The sequence below is a fragment of the Danaus plexippus genome, chromosome 10 (assembly GCF_018135715.1).
Source record: "Danaus plexippus chromosome 10, MEX_DaPlex, whole genome shotgun sequence".
Taxonomy (NCBI): domain Eukaryota; kingdom Metazoa; phylum Arthropoda; class Insecta; order Lepidoptera; family Nymphalidae; genus Danaus; species Danaus plexippus.
In genome coordinates, this window is record NC_083543.1 from 5,604,470 (window position 1) to 5,629,461 (window position 24,992).

The following is a 24,992-nucleotide window of genomic DNA, read 5'->3' on the forward strand; positions in this document are numbered from 1 at the left end:
TGTCAAGACTTCATATTAACGTCAAACATGTTTAAAAACGAAACTACTTGTAATCACTAATCGATTGGTCTTAGAAAGCTTTGCATAAGAAACCGTATTTAATGTTATATGAACTTAATTTATAACGAAAATTGTTACATGTGACGATTTATTGCTGTTAATATTTTTATTATGATTCGAGTTGAAGCCTCTAGAAATAGAATAATTATAAGAAACCAGTTTCTAAATGAGTTAGGTATTTATTGAATATTATAAAAACTTTTTATATATGTATTACCAAATGACATCCATATATTAAGAGATGAATAAAAATGTTGTTTACAATATAAAAAATACAGGAATTTATATTGGTCTCAATAAAATGGTTTTCCGCATTGTAATCGCGGGAGAGTCACAATGTAATATTTTTGCTGAAGTGTGTTTGGTAGCTGACCATATTTCTCAAAATTTGCCTAGCTTTTGTTACGAACGCATAGAAAAACCAGTAGCTGAATGGAAGGTAAGAAACTGCAAATACCCCCTTACAATCTGAACAATTTCTATAATATTCTTTTGCTTTAATTCATATCATAATGTTAATTTCAGCTTTGGTTGTGTAAAATAAACCAAAAAAACAAGTGGCATCATATAGATTCTCCAATAATATGGAAAGAGCTGTTGATGATGGGCAGCAAGCCATTTTATATTGGTGGCGCTTGTGAATTTTTGGAATATTGTCATTCATATTATAATTTTGATCTCTTTTTGTCTCCAACGAGATTTGAACATTTGGTATATAATTACGGACAATATCAAAGGAAAATTAAACAAGAAAAAAGATTGAACTCGTCATCACAAATTTTCGACTACCAAAATGATGTTAAAAAGTCTGATTACACAATTTGCATATCTGGTGCAGGGAATCCGATATCTATGTTTATAATATCTGGTTTATTTGAAATGACATCTGGTGATAAAATAATTTCTAAAATATATATTTACGATGACGATTGCTCTCAAAGTTTGATGGATTTTATTGAATATGAATGTAATTTCCTCGGTGGCGATCTTTCAAGCAAAGTTGTTAAAAATATCGAAAAGATTGGCGTTGCTCTTACCGGGACCAATCTTTTAATAATCTTAGACTATGTACCTTTTAGGTATTTTCAGAACTATTTAAATGTTAACAAGTTGTATAATATCATATCTGAATTTTTTTCTTTTGCAGATCTACTTATTCTATTGGAAAATGGCTATATGAAAATAAGAAAGTTATGGAAAGAATTGCTTTAAATATTAATGCATCAGCATCCCAGAAAATGTATATTGTTTTCCCTAATCTAGGACCTGCATGTTATAATGCCACTGTTTTAGCAAATGCTGTAAAGAGTTTGCCTAGGAGTAATATTGTAGTCGTTACGTCGGATATTGGTTTAGATATAGTTCCAGTGGCTGCCGAAATAGCCGATGTTCCTCTTAAGAACATATTTTGTCCACCAGTCTGGGGGTTTGTAGGAATAAATCATTTAGCAGATATTCATACGACTATTCACAAATACGAGTCTTTCGATCCTTATAATAGATTTATCAAAGTTAGAAACTCAACACTTTGCGTTGGTACGCTTACACCGGAATTGCGATCAATGGAATACCTCATGTTTTCAGATGATACTTTGTGGACAAAAGTTGCTGAACGAAAAGTAAGTATTATATTAAAAATAATACTGAGATGTCAATTTTTATATGTAAAAAAATGTAAATCATTGTTTAAGATTCAAAAGAAGTTGTCTGAAAGACCAATTTGTATAAATAAAGCAGTTGCTGTTTTAAATTTGGTAAAGTTATGGCTTTTTTATCCTGATCCCAAAAATGTTGTTAATCTAGGTATTCCATGCAATGGTGAGTTACTAATTGGGATTTATTTATGTAAGCTTTTTAATTGTTACTTGTAATATAAATTCATTAATAATTTTTTATATCTGACGTTTTAGATACAATGTAGGCTTCTTTTTGACTGTTTTTTTTTCTCATTGTGTACTATTTTTTAAATAATTTTACAGGTGCTTTTGGCTTAACATTTGGAGGACATTTTTCACAGCCTGCAAACTTAGTTAATGGAAAGTGGGAACCAGCTTCGAATTATGCATTACCAAGAGATCCAAATATGTCAATTTCATATTTGGAAGAAATAGCAAAATTGGTAATGAAACTCTCTAAAGAAGATTTACCTCAATTGGTTCCTTACACTCCATGTATTTGTAAACAACCTATACGATTCACAAAATATAAATAATTGTTGTTTTAATTTCTATGTTCAATATTATGTTAAATTGTATTTATTTATGTATCGATTAATCTATATGTTTATATAATGAAAATCGATTTTAATCGACTTACAAAGTTTTCGAACGCAAAGTGCTAACGTCACTGAAGGCTAATGACAGTGGGATGTAAACTAGTAGAATCGAGTCGTTGTAGGTAGTGAATCTACTTTGAAGTTCAGCGGTGAAATGTTATGACGTGCAGCTGTCTTTGTTTCAACATAATTCGTACATTTATTCAGAATCTTAGTTATTATAATGTAATAGCCGCGTATGAAATATTAGTTCCATTAAAATGTTTTTCGAAGTATGATCGTGCCACGAGGAATTAGCATAGATAGGTGTTCACATTGGATAAGTTTTGTGAATGTTGTGCCAATAATGAGATAGTGGAGTGTTGTGATGCGGCTGTGGGACATGTGGGGTGCTCTCTGGACCGTCGAGGCTCTGGTTCTGTTCCTGGGGGTTCTTGCGACGCCTTTGGATCCTGTGCCACAAAGTTTGGGAGGTGAGAGAAGACTCTATTACTCCTACGCGCTCTTTTTTTCGAAGTAACGTTGCATGTGCTTTTGTATTTGATTTATAAATTTGTGTTTTGTACCACATAATAGAATCTCGAAAAGCAAAATTCTTTTCATTTCTTGTCAAAAGTTTGTTCAATAATATTACTGTAAAAAAATAAATCTATTTAAAGATGTAGATAGTTTTTTTTAACCAATGTTGTTAATCTTTAATCTGTTTAAAATATTTTGTGACCCAATATCTGTTTCATATTATAAATTGTTTAATAATAATATTAAGAAAAGTCAAGAAAAAAGTTCAAAAAAAGGAAAAAGTTTAGTAACAAATTAAATGAGAAATTGTTTAGTTGAGAATTTAATTACTAATAAATAGAAAGAACTGACAATAAGGATTTGATCTTAAAATATTTTTCAGTTTCTTGTTAATACAAATAAATTATATCAAATCGTAATGTTTTCAAAAAAACTAAAATAAAAAAATATTATACGGTATATTTAATAATAGAGAGAATTAAGGGGAAGTTATTTATAATATTATCTTTCTTTGATCATGTATCATTTGGTTTGTATATTGAATCCTTATAAATGATACTGCAAATATTATGAAAGTTTAAATCTCAACGCAATGCAAATATTAGGTAGATAAAGATATATATTATAAAATCAACACTCAATGCTGGCCGTGACAAGGTTTTGTAACATTTAATTAAAAAAAAAGAACAAAGAAATTATTTTAATTTTAATCTTAAAAAAGTACAATATTTAATGTCTTAAAAAATATGTTATTTATATTCATTATATGGATTTCAAATATTAAATAACTAAACAATTTTTACAGCTGACTTTTCATGTTTATTACTTGCTTATTATACAAAAGAGAACTTTTCCATCCCAACTATGATATATGTTTTTACTTTTAACTGTTTACATGGATGCGTAATAAATTCAAGTATGCATATAAATATGTTATGAAGGTGCGTATGTCTATATTTGTATATCCTTAGAACAACATCCTTATCAAGTATAGTGTTTGATTAACGTAATTTATATCATATATATTATGATAGAAAACAGGATTACTTTTTCATTTGCCGTTTGGAGGATAATTGTATTCCTATATAATTCTTTTATTTAACTGGTAATGTGTATTGAATACTTTCGGACGCGCTAAGGTCAGCCACAAATCTGTACAAATCGTTCTCATTGACGATAATCTGACTAACGCGGGGCAAAGTCGAGGGATGAGGAGCTTTACTCGGTCCTACGTTCTGGAATGTTCTCGTTTTCTTTTAATGGAATCCAATTGAGTATTTATGGGTTGCAATACTTTCGATCTAAATGAAACTAGTATTTTTCGGATTTACTACGCGGATTTTATTATTTAAAAACTACATAATCCCGACGTTTCGGTTACTTTGCAGCAACCGTGATCACGGGCAGACGAGGTGTGAATGTCTGTCAGTTGGTCCTTGTTATTTATCATCTACCGCCATCGATTTCTTAATTTTCTGGCGTACCGCTCTGGATGCCGGCAGAATGCGCTCACGGTGTCTTGAGGTCCTGCGGTGTGGTTTCGGACATGGGATTTTATATTTTTAAGAACGGGGTCCCAGGTGTTTGATAGATTCCAGCCATCTTCTCTATTGAAATTGGGATGTTTTTAAATTTCAATAGCCTCGCGAATTAATCTCGGTATATACTTGTCTTCCCGAGCGAGGATTTGAGGTTTATCAAAACGAATGTAGTGGCCTGGTTTGTCCATTGTGTGTTCACACACTGCTGACTTCGACGCGCGCCTGTTTTTGATGTCTGAGATGTGTTCCTTAACTCTTGTACCGATGCTCCTCTTCGTCTGTCCAATGTATGACAAGCCACAGTCACAGTCGAGTTTGTATACACCCGCTTGTTGTAAAGGAATGTTACTCTTGATTGGTCTCAAGAATTGGCTCACTTTCTTATGTGGTTTGTAAATAGTTTTAATGGAAACCTTCTTCAAGATGTTGCCTATTCTGTCAGTAACTCCCTTCACATATGGTAGTATCGCAGGTTGTCGTTCAACTGTGGGTGGCTTCAGGTGGTTCTTGCGATGCTGGCGAGGCACGGGCAGGTTGTTGATGGTGAGAGCATGTTTTACATGCTGCAGCTCGGCCTCTAGGTGGTCAGCATCACAAAGGTGTTGGGCTCTCTGTAACAAAGATTTGCCAACGGTAGCTAACTGTATAGGGTGGTGGTGCGAGTTACCGTTGAGGTACCTGTCCGTGTGTGTGGGTTTCCTATAAACAGTATGTCCCAAAGTAATCATCAAAAACAGGCGCGCGTCGAAGTCAGCAGTGTGTGAACACACAATGGACAAACCAGGCCACTACATTCGTTTTGATAAACCTCAAATCCTCGCTCGGGAAGACAAGTATATACCGAGATTAATTCGCGAGGCTATTGAAATTAAAAAACATCCCAATTTCAATAGAGAAGATGGCTGGAATCTATCAAACACCTGGGACCCCGTTCTTAAAAATATAAAATCCCATGTCCGAAACCACACCGCAGGACCTCAAGACACCGTGAGCGCATTCTGCCGGCATCCAGAGCGGTACGCCAGAAAATTAAGAAATCGATGGCGGTAGATGATAAATAACAAGGACCAACTGACAGACATTCACACCTCGTCTGCCCGTGATCACGGTTGCTGCAAAGTAACCGAAACGTCGGGATTATGTAGTTTTTAAATAATAAAATCCGCGTAGTAAATCCGAAAAATACTAGTTTCATTTAAATGAATACTCGCGAAAATCTTAGATCTCATTACTTTCGATCTATCCGATTTTCGCAACAGATTTATTTAAAGAATAGCGTAATTAAAATTAAGATTAATTATTATGTATTCTATATGATTTGTATTTTACTGATATACATCACAATTGCCTTCAAACCGATGCTTTAAAGATGTTAAGGCATCGATTTTGTGGTTTCCGATGCAATCTCCTTGTAGGCTTCTATTCAGGTTTGAAAGCGAATTACTTGCCTCAAATGTCAAGTTAATGTACGGTGCATACAGCATACTATAAATAATATAATTTCTATCTGCGGCGAAGCGTCAAGACTACGGACAAGACACGCTACATTACAGTTTAATGAATATTATATAAGACCAGATAGCGTATCCTAGTGGGTGGAAACAAGCGCATGTAATGTCACCCATTTGGATTAAAGGCTAATTTAAATTGTTGAGCCTCGGATGAACGACGATCTAACATTGAAATTAGTGGACAAATGGTATAGACATTACCGTATTGAGGTCTATCTTAGTCGTATATTTGATTAAAATTACAAAATTCTTGATATAAATTCAAATAGGACAAAAATAATATGATTTTTCTAATCTAATTGTTACATTTACCAAAAGGTCGTATAGCTTAAATATGTCAATGTAGAGATGAAAGTGAAAGTTTTTTTAGGTTCAAATTGTCACAAAAATGTCAGTATTATTATAACTTTTAAGCAATTTAATTTCACTCGGAATGTTTGCTTTCACTTTTCAGACCCAGACAAATATAATTATGCCATCACACGTCAAGTTTTGTCGAGACGCGACCCTACAGCGGTTGCGATCGATAAATGCTTTAATACAAACACAAAATAAATATTCACCTATATATAAGGACTTGATTGTTTTTGTTTATATATTTTAATTTTTGTATATTGAAGGCATTTATAATAAATATGTATGTATTATATATTTTAATATAACAATGCACCAATTGTTGGCAAAATGGAATCAATAAATTTATAAATTAGGCCGAGAACAAGTTCAAAAGGGGGAAAATTAATTTAAGGTCTGTACAAAACCCTTGAAGTTGATGGTTTTCGAAGTTTTTAAGCAGACTTTGAACAGTTATTGGACGTCTTCCTCAGGCTTTGATAAGAATATAGTAAATAACGTAGAACATAAAGTGCTCCAAGATCGAACGAAAAAAAAAGTTGGAATATTTTTACTTTTTATAAAATACTTGAGACAACAATCAACTACAGAGAAGTTTAAATTATAAAATAGTTGTAATAAGTAGGTACTGATATAATCTAAATGTAAATTATTGCTTTACCTTCTTGGTAAAATTCTGGTTGGCTGGTCACGTTAGCCCCGACGTGTTTAGGAATGATTGCCATTTGCTTGTCATGGCGATGTAACGTAAGCAAGTAATTATAAGGCGCTGTGCGTGCAGCATCAGGACATCTACAGGCACATCAGTTGCATAACAAGCGAGTTGTGTCATCTAACGGGAATATGGCGCGAGCTGACCAGCCGTCGGAGATCCGTTACAGCTATATTGACCGGTAATTTGCATCCGCCCAATTTCGCTGTTCGGAATCTCACGGCACTCTCGTTTGAAAAGTTTTTAATAAAATGAGTGGGTTCGTTCGTGCGACGGTGACTCCGTCCGTAACCGATTGGTCCATTGCCCCTGTCGAATGCATAGATAACCTCTTTAATAAACGTAGCGCATGTCGGATGTGCACGCTGGTCCTTATACGTTATGGTTTACAATGTAATTGAATCATAATAATAACAAGGGGAAGAGGCGAACCGCAATTCCTGTTTGCTCGCATACTTCCAACTGGTTTGTAAGGGCATTGGCGGTTGTCTACATTAGCAAAATGACGACGTTACATGTTACCATCATTACGAGATCAAACGAGAAATATGTAATGTATAGACATGACAATATTGCATTGTCCACAATTGACTACTAGGCAGCGTGTTCCCACTTTATAAATTTTAATATGGCAATACTTTCCATTATTATAAGTTTGTTTGAAAGTTTGGCTCATAAATAAAAAAACAACAACAACATGTTATATACCCTGTCGATTAAGAAGTTTAATAACTACATATGTTTTTGTAAATCGGTTGAGTGGAGGGAACAGAAACTAGGTTATTCGGTTACGTATGATTGTATGTAAATAAAAAATGAAAAAAAAAACTACAATCCATAGCTTTATAGATTTTGTTGTAATTGCCCAAAAATAAAATTACCCAATAAGTCTGGTTGTTTTTTTAAACAAAGATTTGCTGTAAATTTTAATGCAATACAAAATTCAGGATTCAATTTTCTGACAATCGTAAGCTATATGTACTACAGATATGCAAATATAATGTACTTATTCAACAGCATTATTAAATGTTCAAAGACGTTAAAGCTAAATTACAAGTGAATATATTTTCATACAAAATTTCGCAGCATTCATAAAGCCGAAGACTGAGTAAACTTTTATGAAATCTTCCTTAATTAGTACGTAATATCTTATTTCTAGCTTCGGTAGCTTGGCTTAACATTGAGTCAGTTAATTAGGTGCTTTATTCTACATAGTTATAATGTTTTGACTGCATGTTACTTTTCGGTGTAACATAATACACTATAACATTATTTTTTTAATCATTTTACTTCAATGTAGACGAGAGCACTGTTCACTTTAAGTTCTTTGTTGTGAATTGTTTTAGATAGAATGTTTTAAAACTTCCAAAGTTCAAAACTATGAATTTTGTATTCACCGAAAGAAAAAATATATCACTACAACGCTATATTCGTTTTAAAAACAGTGTCTATGTAAATCCTAAGTAGATTCCAGCGGATTAACTCGATGGCCGTGAAATCCGTCTGAAAGCCTTTTTCCGTGTTTTTTTTCAGGTTATACTGCAGGTCTTAGTAAAATTAACGCCTCATTATCATATACACTCTACGGATATACACATATATATTCATTTCATTTAGGTACCTACAACCATCGTTTAGTGCTAATAAGGAAAATTAAGTTTTTATTTTTTAATAATATCATGTATTTTATTCCTAATAGACTTTACGTATTTCTTTGTAAAACAAAGACCGACTGGAAAAAGAAATTCAATTACGCTAATTGTGTTATATTTTTTCTCTGAGAAACTTATTAGTAAGTTGACACATAGCTATATAACGAGATCGTTCTTTCATCATGAGAATAAGTCGTAAACTTGAGAACATTTTGAATCAGTATAAATGTTATCGTTGTATGAAGAAATAAGTACCAACTCGTTTGATGTCGCCCTTTGTTCCTATAACGAGCTCACAGTTCCGCGCTCACTAAACCGAATGTAAAAGGCCCTGGCGAGGCTATTTCGTGTAATTTAAGATTGGCTGTTTCATTCTGAACTCGGAGTTCGAAATTGTCTTTTATGTTTTCCTTGGTCATAGAAGACTTAGAAATGGATTTAAAATTAATCAAGTCCAATTTTAAATCGTTTTTTTGCTATATCTCAAATTCTTTAAAGAACAGAGTTCAAATCTTACTAAATCGGAGATAATCTACGGTGGACGTAAAACATAGTACATATAAAACACGTTCTAACATGACAAAATTAATGAATATTTTCCAAATAATTTATATAACTTTCAGTCGAATTATTCTTTTTCTTAAAATTCAGTGAAAAAATTAATAAAGATTTCTAACGACAGTCGCCTACGGGTTTTCTCAACGACGATGTTAATCATTTATAACATGACGAGGTCATCATAAGTTCTCACTCTTAGCCTACATTAGCTAAACAGTAATAAAATACATCAACACAATCATACACGCTTAGAGCACACATAAGCAAAATATTACCTATCGTTAATATTCGGCATTCTCAAGGTCATGTATAACAAAACCTGTTAATTCTGTAAATTCTCATGTTATTGTTACGTGATTTTATTAAAAACAATAGACACAGAGCCATCTTGATAAGCATGTGGGTAAAAAGCATAATAAGATTACAACACCTCAACTATGGGAATATTACGACAGGTTAGTCAACGATTGTATCGGAAATGTGGGACTGCCAGCAAGCTATTTTTATTACGATTAGTGTGTAGATCCATATGAAGGAATTGTTATCTTGTTTGGTCATCTACGATATCGCATTAGAACAATTGTATTTTATATTTGAAGAAGTATTAGTTGAAGTATATACCTTGTTAGATCAATAGAAAATCCATTATTCCTGCTACAATACCTCGTTTGCATAGTCTGTACTTTGCGGTCTACGGTATTCCACTATACTGCCGTTTATCAAATAGGTATGTGCGGGTTTGGATCAATTAAGAAATCATACAGACAAACGGCATTTAACAAATACCATATTATTTAAGACGTGAAGAAAGTCTATTTTCAAATCAAAGAAAAAATTGGTATAACATCTAAAATATAAACAGGTGAATTCATCAAACATTCATAACAATTCATCGGCTGAGACTTCACTTATTATTAAAAGGGAGTCTTCCCTTACACCTTACAGTTAAACTATTAATAGAATCGAAACCGGTTAGCATGTAATGTTATTTCACTTTATAACGTAGCCGGGACCAGTAGACTGACCTTTGGCAATTATGCACGCAGTTTTAACGCTGTTTCCAAATTGAGCTGAATAAGACAACATGAAAGATATTTATTTCATCGTTAGTATTTTAAACAATCTATTTTTCTATATTAATAACTACACCAGTTACCTGACATTCGGGATATCCTCACGATCAAGTCGTTTTCATGAGCAGCCAATGTCATAATCCCGACATTGATCGATTCTTTGTTAGCGTGAGAGCAGCGGTTTAAACGATTTACAAATTGAATTCTATATAAATATTGTCGTTGGAGTGATACAAAACTACTTTAGATTTGATTTACTATAATGTGATACACATTGGTACATATATGCTTTATCAAGCCGGACATGGAATTATAAATACGCGGTTTTCATTAATTTCGTTACGTTTAGATTTAAATCGGTTTAAATGAAACTAAACTTTTCGGATACTAGCCTTTTTTATTATTTTGTAGCTACATAATCCCTAGCGACGTTTTAATTCCATTACATCAACCGTGATCACAGGCAAACGAGATTTGAAGTGAACTTAGCTTCATTTAAATCAGAACACGCGAAAACCTTAGATATAATTATTTGTTTGATAGTAAGCAAGTTAGTTACACTTTGATATTCTTACATACAGACGTTGCCATTAAGAAAATACGTAATAAATATTCACATTTAACATATATGTATATGTAAAAATATTATTACAGTTCTAAAACTATATAAGTATTTAAAACAAAATGTACTCTTTAAATAACAAATTATATGATAAAAGTTTATTTGAGCGTAAGTTTATATTAAGTTGAAAAGTTTGAATTTTTTATTCTCACCACCACTTTTTTATATGAACATTATATTTCAGCTTGCAAGTTTTATTTTTAATTATATGATTAAAAAAGCTAAGAGTAAAAGATAACACAAATAAAATTAAAGGAAAACAAATCGTAGATGACGTCATAGTAAAAAAAGATCGCGGATAAGGCACCAGTCTCTAGAAATGAATCTAGTTTATCTTTTCAACGTATAAGCTCTAATACATGGGTTATGTGTATGTTACTTAACGCACTCTACCATTTTATGTTTCGTATGACCATATTCTCTATGGAAAATAATTTATTCACTGCTAATGAATGTAAACGACAGTCAGCTAAATGGAAATAAAAGTCCTTAGGGACGCTCGCACAAGGCTCACATTGTACGAGGAACAGATTTTGGAACATCCTACTTATCAATATTTGGTTTCACATTTTACATTTCTGTATTAAAATACGTCATATATACAAAATATCATTTTAAAATCTGTACAAAGTTTGTCATTTTTCAACATGTATATTTTTTTACCATTCTATTTTTTTTATATTTTATATAAAATACACAAATCCTCAGGGAATTTCAACTTATAATTAAATTTAAAATACGAGATAAGATTTGATTCTCGTATTTCATGTAAAATATCATTCCAAATTTCTTTTGTATAGCATTTTGGATCAACTGTTATTTAATTAGAGAAATAAACATTAAAAAATATTTCGTTATTTGAAAATAGATTTATTTTTTCGTCATGTTTAAAGATTATTATTATTTATTTTGTTTATTGTGAACTCCAGTATATATAGGGTTGTATCAAAGGATATCAGCATATTTCATAGGCGCCCGAAATCAATTCCGCTGTGTATCGATGAAACATGAAAAAGTAAACATTAAACTCAACTCATGCCCCGACCCCTCGTCGTAAAAACAATTTGAAGGAAATAAAGCGTCATGAGTGCCGCGAGGGTGGAACTTTATACGAATATCAAACTAACTTCGACAATAGCTACCAGAAGTTCCTCCGCGAGCATCTCATTTCTATACTGTCATGTTTCAAAAGATTTAATACATTGCTTCACGTCGGTAGTAATTGAACTGTAGTGTTAGTGTGAGTAAATAACGTGTTACTATCTCGCCTGTCCGTCCACGTTTACTGCGAAGTCGACCGAAACGTCGGCTAAATTATATAATCATGAAATGCAAACGAATGGAATCATGCTTTTATTTTAATGTAATTATGATGTTATCGTTGATAATAAAAAAAAATATATAAAAAATGTATTGAGCGATCTGTGAGTGAAAAACACTAGTAATGAATTTGTTCAGGTAAAGTCAGATGTTTTTTTTAAGTGAAATACCTCATAAAAACTCCATTCTATTCTTCACCAACTGAACTAGGGCATACTTATTACTTCATCGTTTATATACTCGTAAGTCAGTCCCATATCATGTATGTAATTATATTTAAAACCGTTAAAAACTTTCAAAAGAAAAACAATTCTATTTATAAGCTATATATAGTAGTTATAATAAATAATTATAGGCGAATAAAAATAATTATATAACAATGTTTTTTCAACATCGTAATGTAATAGGTAGCAGTAAGGTCGACATGCTCCTTCCTACACATTAAGTTAATAATTGCCGTACAAAGTATATCATTCATATATCATAATACTTTAAAGTAATGATGAAATATCTCAGTAAACCTCTTCGTTGTTAGAATAATATGTTAATATATATTCTATAGTACTATTATAGGAACGTTTTTTTCCTTTAAATCCTTTCGTCGGTTGATTCATGATATGGTCATCATAAAGGAAGTCACGTTGCTATAAAAGATCATGCGAATGTTTACAGGAAATATATTTAAATAGGTAAGATTCACACAGTGCGTGTATAGTTATAATTGTTTTTATTTGAGATATTTCATATAAAAATAAAAATTAAATATAAAAAAAAATTACAACTTTAAATAACATATATATATATTTTTAAATTATATATTATGTTGTGACGTATGAATATCAGATAAACGGCGATACACCAGGGGAATATCGCTTTGGAAACTATGTGACAGTCATATTACAATGTTTCGTATTTGAATCAAATCGATTTTATCATATAGTTTCAATTCCACATAACGGAACCTGTGTTTGTTTGACGTTGATATTTTACTGTCAACTTTTCTTAGTTTAAATTTCTTTATCTCATTTTATTGATATTTGACACTAACATTATAAGTATATTCGGTAATTATTGTAAATTGTTTGCTATCGGATTGTTATATCAAACCTATTTCTGATGAAGTCATCAGTCTGTTTTCCGTTGACGTAACCAGTCTAGAATCTTAAGAATATATATATATATATATATATATATATATATTAACGAGTTTGTATATAAACCATTGTTCCCAAGTCAAAGCTTATTTATGTAATTTTAATTTCATTGGAATCTGTTGAGACCTAAAACTATAGAAAAGAACAAAAGTAATAAAAGTGTGACGTCATTAAAAGTGCTTATATATGGTTTAAAAATCACCAAAATTTACATTGGATATGTAAACATTTATTTTTTTAAAGGATAAACGTGCTCTATAATGGCTTAGTTGTGTCGTAAGAACATAATTCCATAAAAATCTTGAGCACCATAACATGGTTAATTGGATAACACTCTTATGGTTTCTGTATTCAAAACAACCTGCTTCATTACATCATATGGCTTTTGCGTGTTTAACACCAACAGATCCCGTCCTTCGAGCGCGGATTTGATTAGACGTCTTACATAAGGCAAACTCACTAAATCATAACATACAACAAACTGATTTCTTAATATTGAATGATTTCTAATATGAAAATTATAACACCTACATATATATATACACATGCAGTAATAATTCAGTACCACAATTTCATAAATATATACACAGTACATGCCAAAAAGTTAGGGAGCACTTGTTTTATTCTTAATTATTTAAAAAAAATTGCAACATATACCATTGTTACCTGAAGAAGGATTAGGTATTCAATTAATATAAAAATTGTAGTATAAATTAAAATAAGCGTCTTATTTATAAGGCACAAAAGTAATTTATTTAAGTATTCAGCGATAATTTCCTTCTAATCTTCCTGTACGTATGGCCTGCCTCAGTTCTATAGTAATCGTATAAACAGTTCTCTAGTTAACTTAGTGGTAAACGTTCTTTGGCTTTTAGATCAAATTCATCCCATATTTTTTTTAAGGGCGTTAAATATTCTTTTTATTTCAAAGGCGGCAAATGAGCAGACGGCCTACTTGATGGAAATCTGCAACACCCCTTATGTCGCAGATGTCCATTGCCGACCTTGGTAGTGGGAGAGGGAGAGGAAAGGGTAGGAAAAGGGAAAGGGCAGGAAAGGGAGGGAAAAAGAAAGGGCAACCGGCTAAAATCTGGTGATTGTGGAGGCCATATTATAATTCAAAATGACTTCTCTATTCCTGTTCTTCTAAAAAGGTTTTTCATACTCTTGCTGAATGCACTGCAATAAATGCATGGTTCACTAACCATACGTAAGCCTGAGGGCAAAGCATGATTTTTGTATGTATTTGCAAATTACTGCTCCTTCCTCATGAATTCCTAAATTTGAACAAGATCTTTTACAACTGTTTGATCAAAACAACCCCAGACTAAATAATTATCACTGCGTGTTTTACCGATGATACCAAACAGTCTTCAGATACTCTTTCATCAGATCTGCGGAAGAGAAAAACTTATCTATTACAATCAAAAATTTGAAATTTTGATTTACCTGTCCATAGTGCAGTTTTCCATTGTTCCTTTGTCCAATGTTCATGCTGTTTTGCTCATTGTTGAAGTTTTTTCTTATGTATTATTACTCGTAGTAATGGTTTCTTCACTGCCGCGTAACAAAGCGAACCAGCAGATAGAAGGCGCTTCATCCTGGTAGAAAATGACACTTATTTGTTTCGCATTTTATTTAACTCCCGAATAATATCCAGTGACTTAAGTAGACGATTACGCTTTGAAGGTTTTTGTATAGACATGGTTTTTGCCGCACAAGTAACTTGTGGTCTTCCACTTCGTTATCTATACGACAACCTGCCAGTTAATTAACTTACCGTTTTCCTTTTTACATTTTAGGCACACAATGGTAAAGTTGTTGGCAGTTTAAAAAAGTCGAAATTAAAGTATCCAAACTCCTATTTATATGCAGAAAAATAATAAATACTATTCTAAACATAGCTCGCTAGAAATATAGCAAAAACTACGTGACGGTAAGAATAGTGTGTTTGTCAATTTTACTAAAATGTTTAAGAAGAGGACACACAGAATTTGTAGTACCGTAAAATAATTCAATTTAACAAATTATTTTATTACAATATCGATTATATATACTTTTTACCGATTAGCTAGTTTTTTTTCCGAAAAATATTGGTGCTTCCAAACTTTTTGTCGATAGTGTATGTATAACTATAACTGAACAGTTACCAGCATAAATCGAAATAATAATCGAGACATCTAATGAATTAGTTTATATTATCCTAATATATTTCAATCAAAAAATTCTATACCCTGTTTGAGATGTAATGGAAAGAGATCAAAAATGATGAGAACCAAGTTAAATTTAGTAACCAGTAAGCGAAGTTGATTAGGCTTATAGGCTTTGGTTAATTCTATTGCGGAGCTTTATGCAGTTTGCCAACTCACAAAGGTTACAGCGCAGATTGAAAAGGTTAGTTGTTTGACCTCAGCAGTCAAAATGCTTGGTCATGAATTATTTGATCATCCACCTGTATTGAAGACCACATTCCTACATACTTGCTCCTAACCAAATTTAAATAATCGTAGGTATTTAATTTAAATTTATATGTTTTGAAGTATGTCTTTGATTTTTTTTTTAATGCAATAATATTTTTGATTTTGTTTTATTTGTACTCATATTAAGGACACGTAACTTATGTTAATATCGGATTGCGTCAAATGCACTTCGTAGTAAAATTTATCCTGTTTCTTGGATGATATCATTTACAATATTCTTGTGACACTGTACTTAGGTACATTAAAATATTATAATATGTTTATACTAAGAAATTGTATTTCCGTGTTTCAGTTTTTTATATGTGACATTTCAGACCATAATTCTTCGTGCTAACGTCAATAATATAATGATTTATAAAGTGTTCACATTAAATATTTTTTTAATAGAATTAAACAGAATTACGCAGTGCACTAAAAGCTGAATGAAATGACATCATCGACTTTGTGTGTGTGTGTGTTTGTGTGTGTGTACCCCACACAAACACGTAAAGAAAAAGCCTCCGTTACAAAGCTAGATATTAAATATATTAAAGTCACCACTTTTTTACCATACAAATCTATTAAAATAGACTATAAGATAAGATCGTAAAAAAAATTTCAGCATTGATATGAAAGAGCATTTTTTCCATGAAATGACTTAGTATCCCAGAATAAGAAGCTGCATCCCATACAAATATTTATATGATTAGTCCTAATAAGCCGATTTTATAGAGACATTTCGTGGTCTAGTTTTTTACCAATGGCCAACGATAATATAAACCTATAATCATGACCTAATTCCAGTCCGTGTTGATATAGTAACTTCGGAAGCGCGTATTCTGTTACCGTCACAATATTGTTTTTTTTACCAGTTGATGTTATTTTACCAGTTCATCAAGTTAGTCAGTTAGTGCCTACTAGGTATTTGGTACCTAACACTGTCAGTTAGTTTCTTCACGGTAGTCGTCTAGGATACGTACACATATATTATTTCAGTAAAACTGGCGTCAACTAGACTAGACCAGGCTGTGTGAAGGCATTTTGAAGGCAAGCAATTCTTAAGAAAGCGCTGAAATGAAAAATAGTTTAAGCAGCCTGTAACTGTTTTGAAAACAGTAGCTTTTATATAGATTTATTGTTGGGTCAAGTAATAAACATTAAGTGTATACAATTAGTTACCGGGGCTTCACTTTAATGGGACTCTTTGAAATTACTGTAGAATAAAATACAGCTGTTATGACACATGTATTGTGTAAGTTTTTGTTGGTGCATTCCTACATTAATTAAAATTCCGTTATAGTTTCTTACATTCATTAGCCAAACAATAATGGAAAGAATTTCACATACATTTGGTGTTCATACTTTATTAATTACTATCAGTCTCTTGTTAAGATCGGAATATTACGCAAATTGTAAATTCTTAAGCCATTTATCGGTTACTTTGCAACAACCGTGATCACAGACAGACGAGATGGGAATGTCTGTCAGTTGGTCTTGTTATTGATCATCTACCGCAAACGATTTCTTGATTTTCTGGAGTACCTCTCTGGATGCCGGCAGAATACGCTTACTGTGTCACCAGGCGTCACGAGGTCCTGCGGTGTGGTCACGAACATGTGATTTTATATTTTTAAGCAGGGTCTCCCAGGTGTTGGATAGATTCTAGCCATCTTCTCTATTGATATTGGGATATTTTTTTATTTCCATAGCCTCGTGGATTAACCTTTGTATGTACCTGTCTTCACGACTGTCTGAGATATGTTCCTTTACCCTAGTACCAATGCTCCTCTTTGTCTGTTCAATGTATGACACACACAGTCCACAGACACGAATGAGTTTGTTACACCCGCTTGTTGTAAAGGAATGGTACTCTTGATCTCAAGAATTGTTTCACTTTCTTGTGTGGTTTGTAAATAGTCTTGATCGAAACCTTCTTCAAGATGTTGCCTATTCTGTCAGTAACTCTCTTCACATATGGTAATATCGCAGGTTGTCGCTAAAAATATGTTAAGTACGCATAGTAATACGAAAAATATTATTTTAATTCAAATGAATACTCGCGAAGGTCATAGATCTCATATATGATATTTTATTTTGAAAAACTAACAAAGACTATAAGAAGTAGTTAAGCTCATTAAATACGTAATATACATAATTTAAATCTAATTTAACATAAAATAATCATTTTTTAAAATATTTTAATACATTGTTTAATAAAAGCCATTAATGTAGTATTTAAAAGAAAAATAAAATTCAATTTCAAATAAAGAAAATCACTGTTTAGAAAGGTTTTAAGATTTTTTTACGGTTTTTAAATTAATTAAACTGCAATAACTCCGAATGTGAGACGAGCTTAAACGAGAGCAAAATTACAAAATTATTAATTAAAATATCGCGACTGAGGCAATGGAAATGTTTGAAGATCTCTTCAATTATAAACACGTCAAGAAAAACACTCTTCATGTATAAAATACAAACAAACAACGTTAACTCGGATGTGGTAATGAATGCTTGTGATAAATCGTTGCGAAAATTTGACAATTAATTATCACGAATGGCTCACGGTATGTATATTAAGGCCTTCCTCAGCACCACAAACAATGTAAAGGGAAAAATATTATACCTTCTTAATTTTTTAAACATCATCAAAAGTTACCAAGCAATATATCCGTGGTTAACTAATTTTACAAGTCAATTTCAAACTTCAGATGTTAGTACGCTGAAGTGGAATATTTATTTCCACTTAAAAGTTTCAAGAGAATTACTTATTGCTAATTAAAACAGGAATATTTATAGCACAATAGACTTAACTGTACTTTTTAACGTGTCGCTTTGAATCAGCGATCGTTAACCCATTTCCGCCCACGTTCAATTATAGTGAATACCTAACTCGTATTATAATAAGGATCTGTTCACATGATACTTAATATCTAACAAAAAGACTCGATCGTTACTAATATAGCTGTTGCTCATGTAGTGTTAGGGTTTTTATTTTTTGTTTTATTGTACACACAGCCTTACTTGTGTAAAAGTTGAACAGCGTCATCGACCTCCGCCCGTCGAGTGTCAGTAGTGTCGTGACACAATACTGTAATCGTTCTGCTTGTTATAAAAAATGTCATGTGAAATCCCTTTCTAGTTACAAAAATAAAAGGTTTACTGCACAACGTAATGGAACTATCAACCATTCATGGGTTGTTATACGTTTAAATAAAAATGTTTGTTTTTTGACGTCGTTGACCGTGAATTCGGTATAAATGTTAAATAATAAAAATATGTCTGTATTAACTATCAAGCACTAAGGTTTAATGTTTGCAATTCTTTATTGTGATCGTTGATTTTAATGGAATCCAAACCAAGTCCAATGTTGTGCAATAACGATCCTATCGTCAGACAAACGCAAAAAATTAAAGTAATTAAATTTTCTTTACAGCTAGATTTTGATGATTTTTGTAACTTTATTAATAAGTTATGAAAATATTTTACATATGTAGAATTGTATATACAAGTAATATCGATACTAAAGGTTTACTAAAATGTTCATAAAAATATCGCAAAAGAGGACATTTTTTCGTCACTCAAATAAAATGGATCTTAGTTGAAGCATTTTTGTTTATTTTAATTTCCATTAAAATAGTCAAAGTGTCTCCCTCACTTTGTGTTTATAATACTTCCTGTGTAATGGACGAGTTTTAATCTCAGACGCTCCGTGCTTTGAATAACATTTCGTTCGTTAAGTTAAATTTTAAATATCTATTCGGAAAATAAAACTCTGTTATACGTAGTTTTATATTTAATTGACATTAAGTGACACTAATCTGAATTAAGATATTGGATAGATATTTTAAAACTTACCCTGGTTGTATGAATATTGTTTCTTCATCTGAATTACAAAATAAACTCTTTTTTAACTTTTATACGTCTCTGACTTAACTTGCGAAAGAGCCCCGGATTCACTGGACCTTTTTTTAATATGTTATGTTATCGAAATACAAGTATATGACTAATGCGTTGTTCTTTTAATATACATTCATTTGTTGCAATTGATTTCAATCTTTTGATAATTTTGATTGGATTATATTGAAAATAAACTGTACCAATAAAAATAGATTATATTCAACAATTATTATATCACCATACTTAACTTTCGACTTCATTATTTTTGGCTAGTAATTATCAAGAAAAAACAGACGTAAAATTATGGTAACTGTGTGACAAAATATTTTCCGTTAAAATAGAAAGTATATGCGGAACAGTTCTAAAGGAAACAAATTCTGTTACCCACACGTTACTCACCAGTTTTAAAGAAAAACAGGTAACATGTTGATATTTATGTACAGCAAAATAACTCTAACACATATGTGTTTAAGGCTCTTTTGCTATAACTATAAAAGGACGAATAAAATTTTAAGCTGACATTTATGGAGCCGTAGTTTTAAACAGTTTTTTTTTGCAAAAGAATTTCATCCTGGTTACCGCTCGCAGCTCGTGTGCCTTTTGGAATCATGAATGTACCTAGACAGACTTTATGTTTTTCATATAAAAAATTAAGCATGAGTTTAAATAAAATTAATTATATTTATAAAAATAACGAACATACGTATATATAATATAAATCTGACCTTGTGTTTCGAGGTCTTTATTCATTAATTTAAGCGGTAGCTATTTCGTTCTAATTATTATATTATTATAAATTATTTGATAATTAATGTAGGTACTGAACATTAATGTCGAGGGACGGACTTAGGCTTCTATTGGATGATGGTTGTTATTGTCTTCTTTAGGATAATTGTGACGTCAAACGGTAATTAGTATTTTAAAATGAATGAATTAGTTCTTTTCGATTTTAACTTGGCATTGCTTGGTGTAAATTTTTTTGATGTCCGTATTGACTCTCCTACGATGGTCAAATAAATTGAACCAAAATTTCAGTGTCCTATCTTAACATGTCAAAGTCTTATCATACGATTGCATTGATTTAGAAGTTTGATATTTTCTCCGCTCCTAACCTGTGTATTTGATAATAATTTCAATAAAATAAAAAGAAAACATCCTAAAAGTTTCTTTAGAAGAATGGTCAAGAGTGTAAGACGGACGGACAGACGGCCAACAAAGTTATCTTAAGATTTCTCTTTTATATTAATGTCGTATAGACAAATGTACGTCGTCGAATTCGCAGAGCAAGTCCGCGATATCCACTAAGCGTGCTTCAATACGACAAAGCTTTGTGCGACCTCACAAACACCAGTTAGGTAAATAAGTAAACGACGAGTACTGTATGAATAAAATGGTCATTAAAATAGAATTTTCATAAAAAAATAAGAAAACTTGTGTATTGACAAAAAATAAAATATTATTCATATATATGATTAGTAGGCAAATTATATTTTGATGGACTGACTATTGGGGTCATTAACCTTATCGCGTTGTATTGTTTTAAAGCCTGTGAATGAAACCCCGTGCTGACAAAGAGAAAAAAAAGAATACAGTCAAAATTTTCCGAAACGGAATTGGTACGAGATTGGATTGGAGTTACGATGGAACTATAAAATAAAAGACAAATCACACTGTGATAAATTTTTAGAAAACTTTTCAAATCTAAAACATGGGTGAGATTATTCTTCGTCACGAACATTCGCATAAAGTGTCATTTAAAAGAAAAAACAATTACAGATTGAAATATTGCACGATGCTTTTAAAAAAAAATGCTTACGGTCCGTTATTAAAATATTCAGTCACGATTATATTATAGTAAATATTGCATCATCTCATAACTATATATTTATTCATTATAAAATAGTGTTTTTTTTTATCACTACTATATTGATTCTACCCTCATTTTTGTTTCGTTTTGAATTCACACAATAAAATAAAAATAATATTTTTCTACATGTATATGAAACTTAACTGAAGTATAGGAAATAAATGAGACGTTTTAAAATATTTTAAGTTTTTCTAAGAAATCTGTACATTTCATGTTTGGGAGTGTCTTTTGTGAACACACCAAGGTTGTAGATGAAGTTGGCATTGCTTGTTTATTATTATTTATTTTTAAACCGTCTATTGTAGTTTCTGTAACACGTTGTATGAAGAGTTTTTATCGGAAGGTTGCTAGGACCTCATAATGATCCTTTAGTATAAAGTAATTTTTCAGTGCCATTCGATTAAAATATTGGCAAAAATTATATTAAACTGACTAAAATGACTTAGTTCATATCCAATAAGATATCAGACACTGTGACTTATACAATTCTACCAAAATAGCGGATAACCCAACATCTGTTAGGGATGTTGCACTTCTTAGTACAACAGAACCAAACTAAGTCTCTGTGCTCTCGGATTTATATGTAGCATTAGATTGTTTCGACCGCAAAATATTTTTGCGTATAATAAATTCATTAAAATTTTCATAGAATTGTGTGAAGTTTTCTATTCAAATCTCGACTGTTGTAATAAAAACTATATTGACAGGAATATAATTACGTTTGAATTTTTTTTTCTTTTATTTATCTGCTAGTTAGTTGCACTATAAAGAAAACGTACTCTTGTGTGAATACTGTATTAATTGCTGATGAAACATTACAACTATTTTAATTGGTCAGTAATTATGCTGTGATGAATTAAGTAAAACGTTATTTTCTGTTTGATTCGCTAGATTGGTTTTTAATGTAAAAAAAAATCGCAGGTATACAGCACACACTTATTTTAAATTTAAAATAAGCAATCAAAGAAAAAAATACATAAAGTTTAGAACATTAGATGAAAATTTCTACAAGAACTCATCTTTTAACCCTCACATGTAATGTCAAACGCTTGCATTTAAGAAAGTAAGGCTATTAACAGCAGTAGACGTGTTTATTTTTTTATAGCTTATTATTTCTTTATTTTTTTAAACCGTATTTTGAAACAGTGTTGCCATAGTTATTGAATATTTAAATAAATAGAATTGAATTATAATTAAGGTGCTTCATAGCTGTTTTAGTAAATTCATAAGCGATTCCTTCTAAAACATTTATTGCGTCTGAGTTACGATTGTAAAGTAAAAGAATTTATCGATATATTTTATACAACTGCTAAACACCGTAAAAATGATTTTCCCATGCCTGGTTTACGTCACTAAAAAACCGATCAAATCGTTTATTGGCATTGGAAAAAGGGAACGAAATAAGCATTTGTTATAGTTTTTATGCTGAATGTTCTCATAGGTATTTAAAACGTGGAGTCTTATATATGTACTTAGTATGCTCGTCTGAATAGATGATTACAAGCAGATGGTAGCATCAATACAAACACACCTTAGAGACAAATAAATGATAACGATTCAAAGTCTATGTCATATCCTATCAGAATATATTTACATCAGATTTAATTTCATATTCGAGGTAGAGCTGCTTCTCAAGTCTATAATATCTGTATATATATTATAATTACCATTTACACTTTAAAATGATTAATCAATAATTTGAAGATGTTTTTTATATTATTTATCTCTAATTAAGTTAGATTACATTACAATTGAGGGTCTTGTTTAATTGCGACTTATCAGCAAATTGCAAAAACGATTGGCTTATACATAAATTATCTCGTATTCATAAGAAATTATTTGAAATTACTTCTTAATTAATTATATTTATTTTAAATTAAACATAACAAACAAGGTGGAGTGGAGCAATATGTATCTTTATACATTTCTTATTATTTTTGTGTGTTCATAAAAAAAAAAATAGTTCATGAAATAAAGGTTCCGTTGAAAACTTTTTCACAATATCTTAAATTTCTGCATTTTTTTTTAAAGATTTATTTATTTTAATAAGTTAACATTACTCATGATTAATATGCATGACGTTGAAAGCAGTTTTTAATAACCAGTTAATGGTTAACGCAGATAATATTATTTTAACAATACAATAAGTTTATTATTTGCTGGAGATTAAATTGTTCGATGCCCGAAATAAGTTTTTTCATAATACATTTTTAAGAGAATCTACGAAATAATGTTTTTCAGGTTCTTTCAGAGAATTTCGATTTCAAGTATCTTCATCAGCGCCGTCAAAACATAATTGTGTTTTTTAATTCGAATCTGCAATTTTATTCCAAAGACGTAAATTAATAGGATGTGTTCAAAGTAGAAAAGTGAATATTATCGAAAAAGTTTACTTAAAAATGATTTATCACATCTAAATACCGCAACCAATCAATGTTTATTTTAAAACCTCGCTTGAATTGCTGCAACATAGCCTCGGACGAGCAGTAGACTCGCGTTATAATTGTGATGAAAAAAACCCGGAACTAGACAGCTCTCGTGGGAAGCTATACGAGCGGTAATAACGTAATAACGTAACAGTAAACAATCGCGATCGGTGTACGTAGCTTGTGGAGCGTGCGATACAGTTCATAGCAGTTTAACATAACGGCTGGCGAGTGGCGGCTAATCGGCTAATCGGCTCGACGCAACTATTCAATGGAATGTGTTTAACAAAATAGCTTTCCGTTGTCATCTATAACACTTCGATGGTTATCTTTTGTGTAACATTGATCATATAGTTCTCATTGAACTGTTAATTAAAGCGTTATTGAGTTTAAAGTGAATAATATATGTCCACTTGCTCTTTTCCTCGAATTATTCCTGATGTTCTAAATCATTATAGTATTTTTTATATAAATAATAACTTTCTACATCTCTTTACTGTAACTGTATCCAATGACGATGGTCCCAGCTAGTTTGCGAACTCCTTCATATGCTATATGAAAATATAACATTAATGTACAGTCAATTTTTATTTATACTGCTTTGACGGCGAGAAGTTTCTTGTTGGGAGGAACGATACATGTACATTTTTAATGCAAATTCCTCGTCATATCTTTTAAATTATACATGAGCTTGACAAAAATATGTTGAATTTTGATGTAATTTAGTTATTGACGCCTATAGGCGCGTCTATATTTTTGTGTATATCACTTTCAAATTCGAAGCGTAGTGCTGTTGATAACTCGATAATATTTTTTGTTCTAATGCGCAATTTCACGGATGCGACATCGAGATAATGTCAAGGATGCGACGAGTTTGGTAATTGTGAGATATGGTCCGGTATCGACATTGAAACATGTTATCCCCCCCCCTAAACCGTCGCTTAACATTTGGACGACTTGACTCATCAAGACAATGTGTGACAAAACTTTTG

General features: G+C 31.4%; 2 protein-coding genes across 2 annotated transcripts in view; both read left to right on the top strand.

The window, feature by feature from the left end:
- The first annotated feature begins 301 nt into the window (after positions 1–301).
- LOC116766980 (putative malate dehydrogenase 1B) lies at positions 302–2,282 on the top strand. Its single transcript, XM_032657124.2, has 5 exons — positions 302–499; positions 586–1,139; positions 1,208–1,679; positions 1,752–1,878; positions 2,040–2,282. The coding sequence occupies exons 1-5, from the start codon at positions 302–304 to the stop codon at positions 2,270–2,272; spliced, it is 1,584 nt and encodes a 527-aa protein (XP_032513015.2). The 3' UTR covers positions 2,273–2,282.
- Positions 2,283–2,433: 151 nt separating this feature from the next.
- The window catches only part of LOC116766975 (uncharacterized), a 99,061-nt gene continuing 76,502 nt past the window's right edge, over positions 2,434–24,992 (top strand). The window contains exon 1 of the mRNA XM_032657118.2: positions 2,434–2,808. Coding sequence (XP_032513009.2) covers positions 2,703–2,808 — 106 coding nt within the window. The 5' untranslated portion in view covers positions 2,434–2,702. The remainder of the gene's footprint in view (positions 2,809–24,992) is intronic.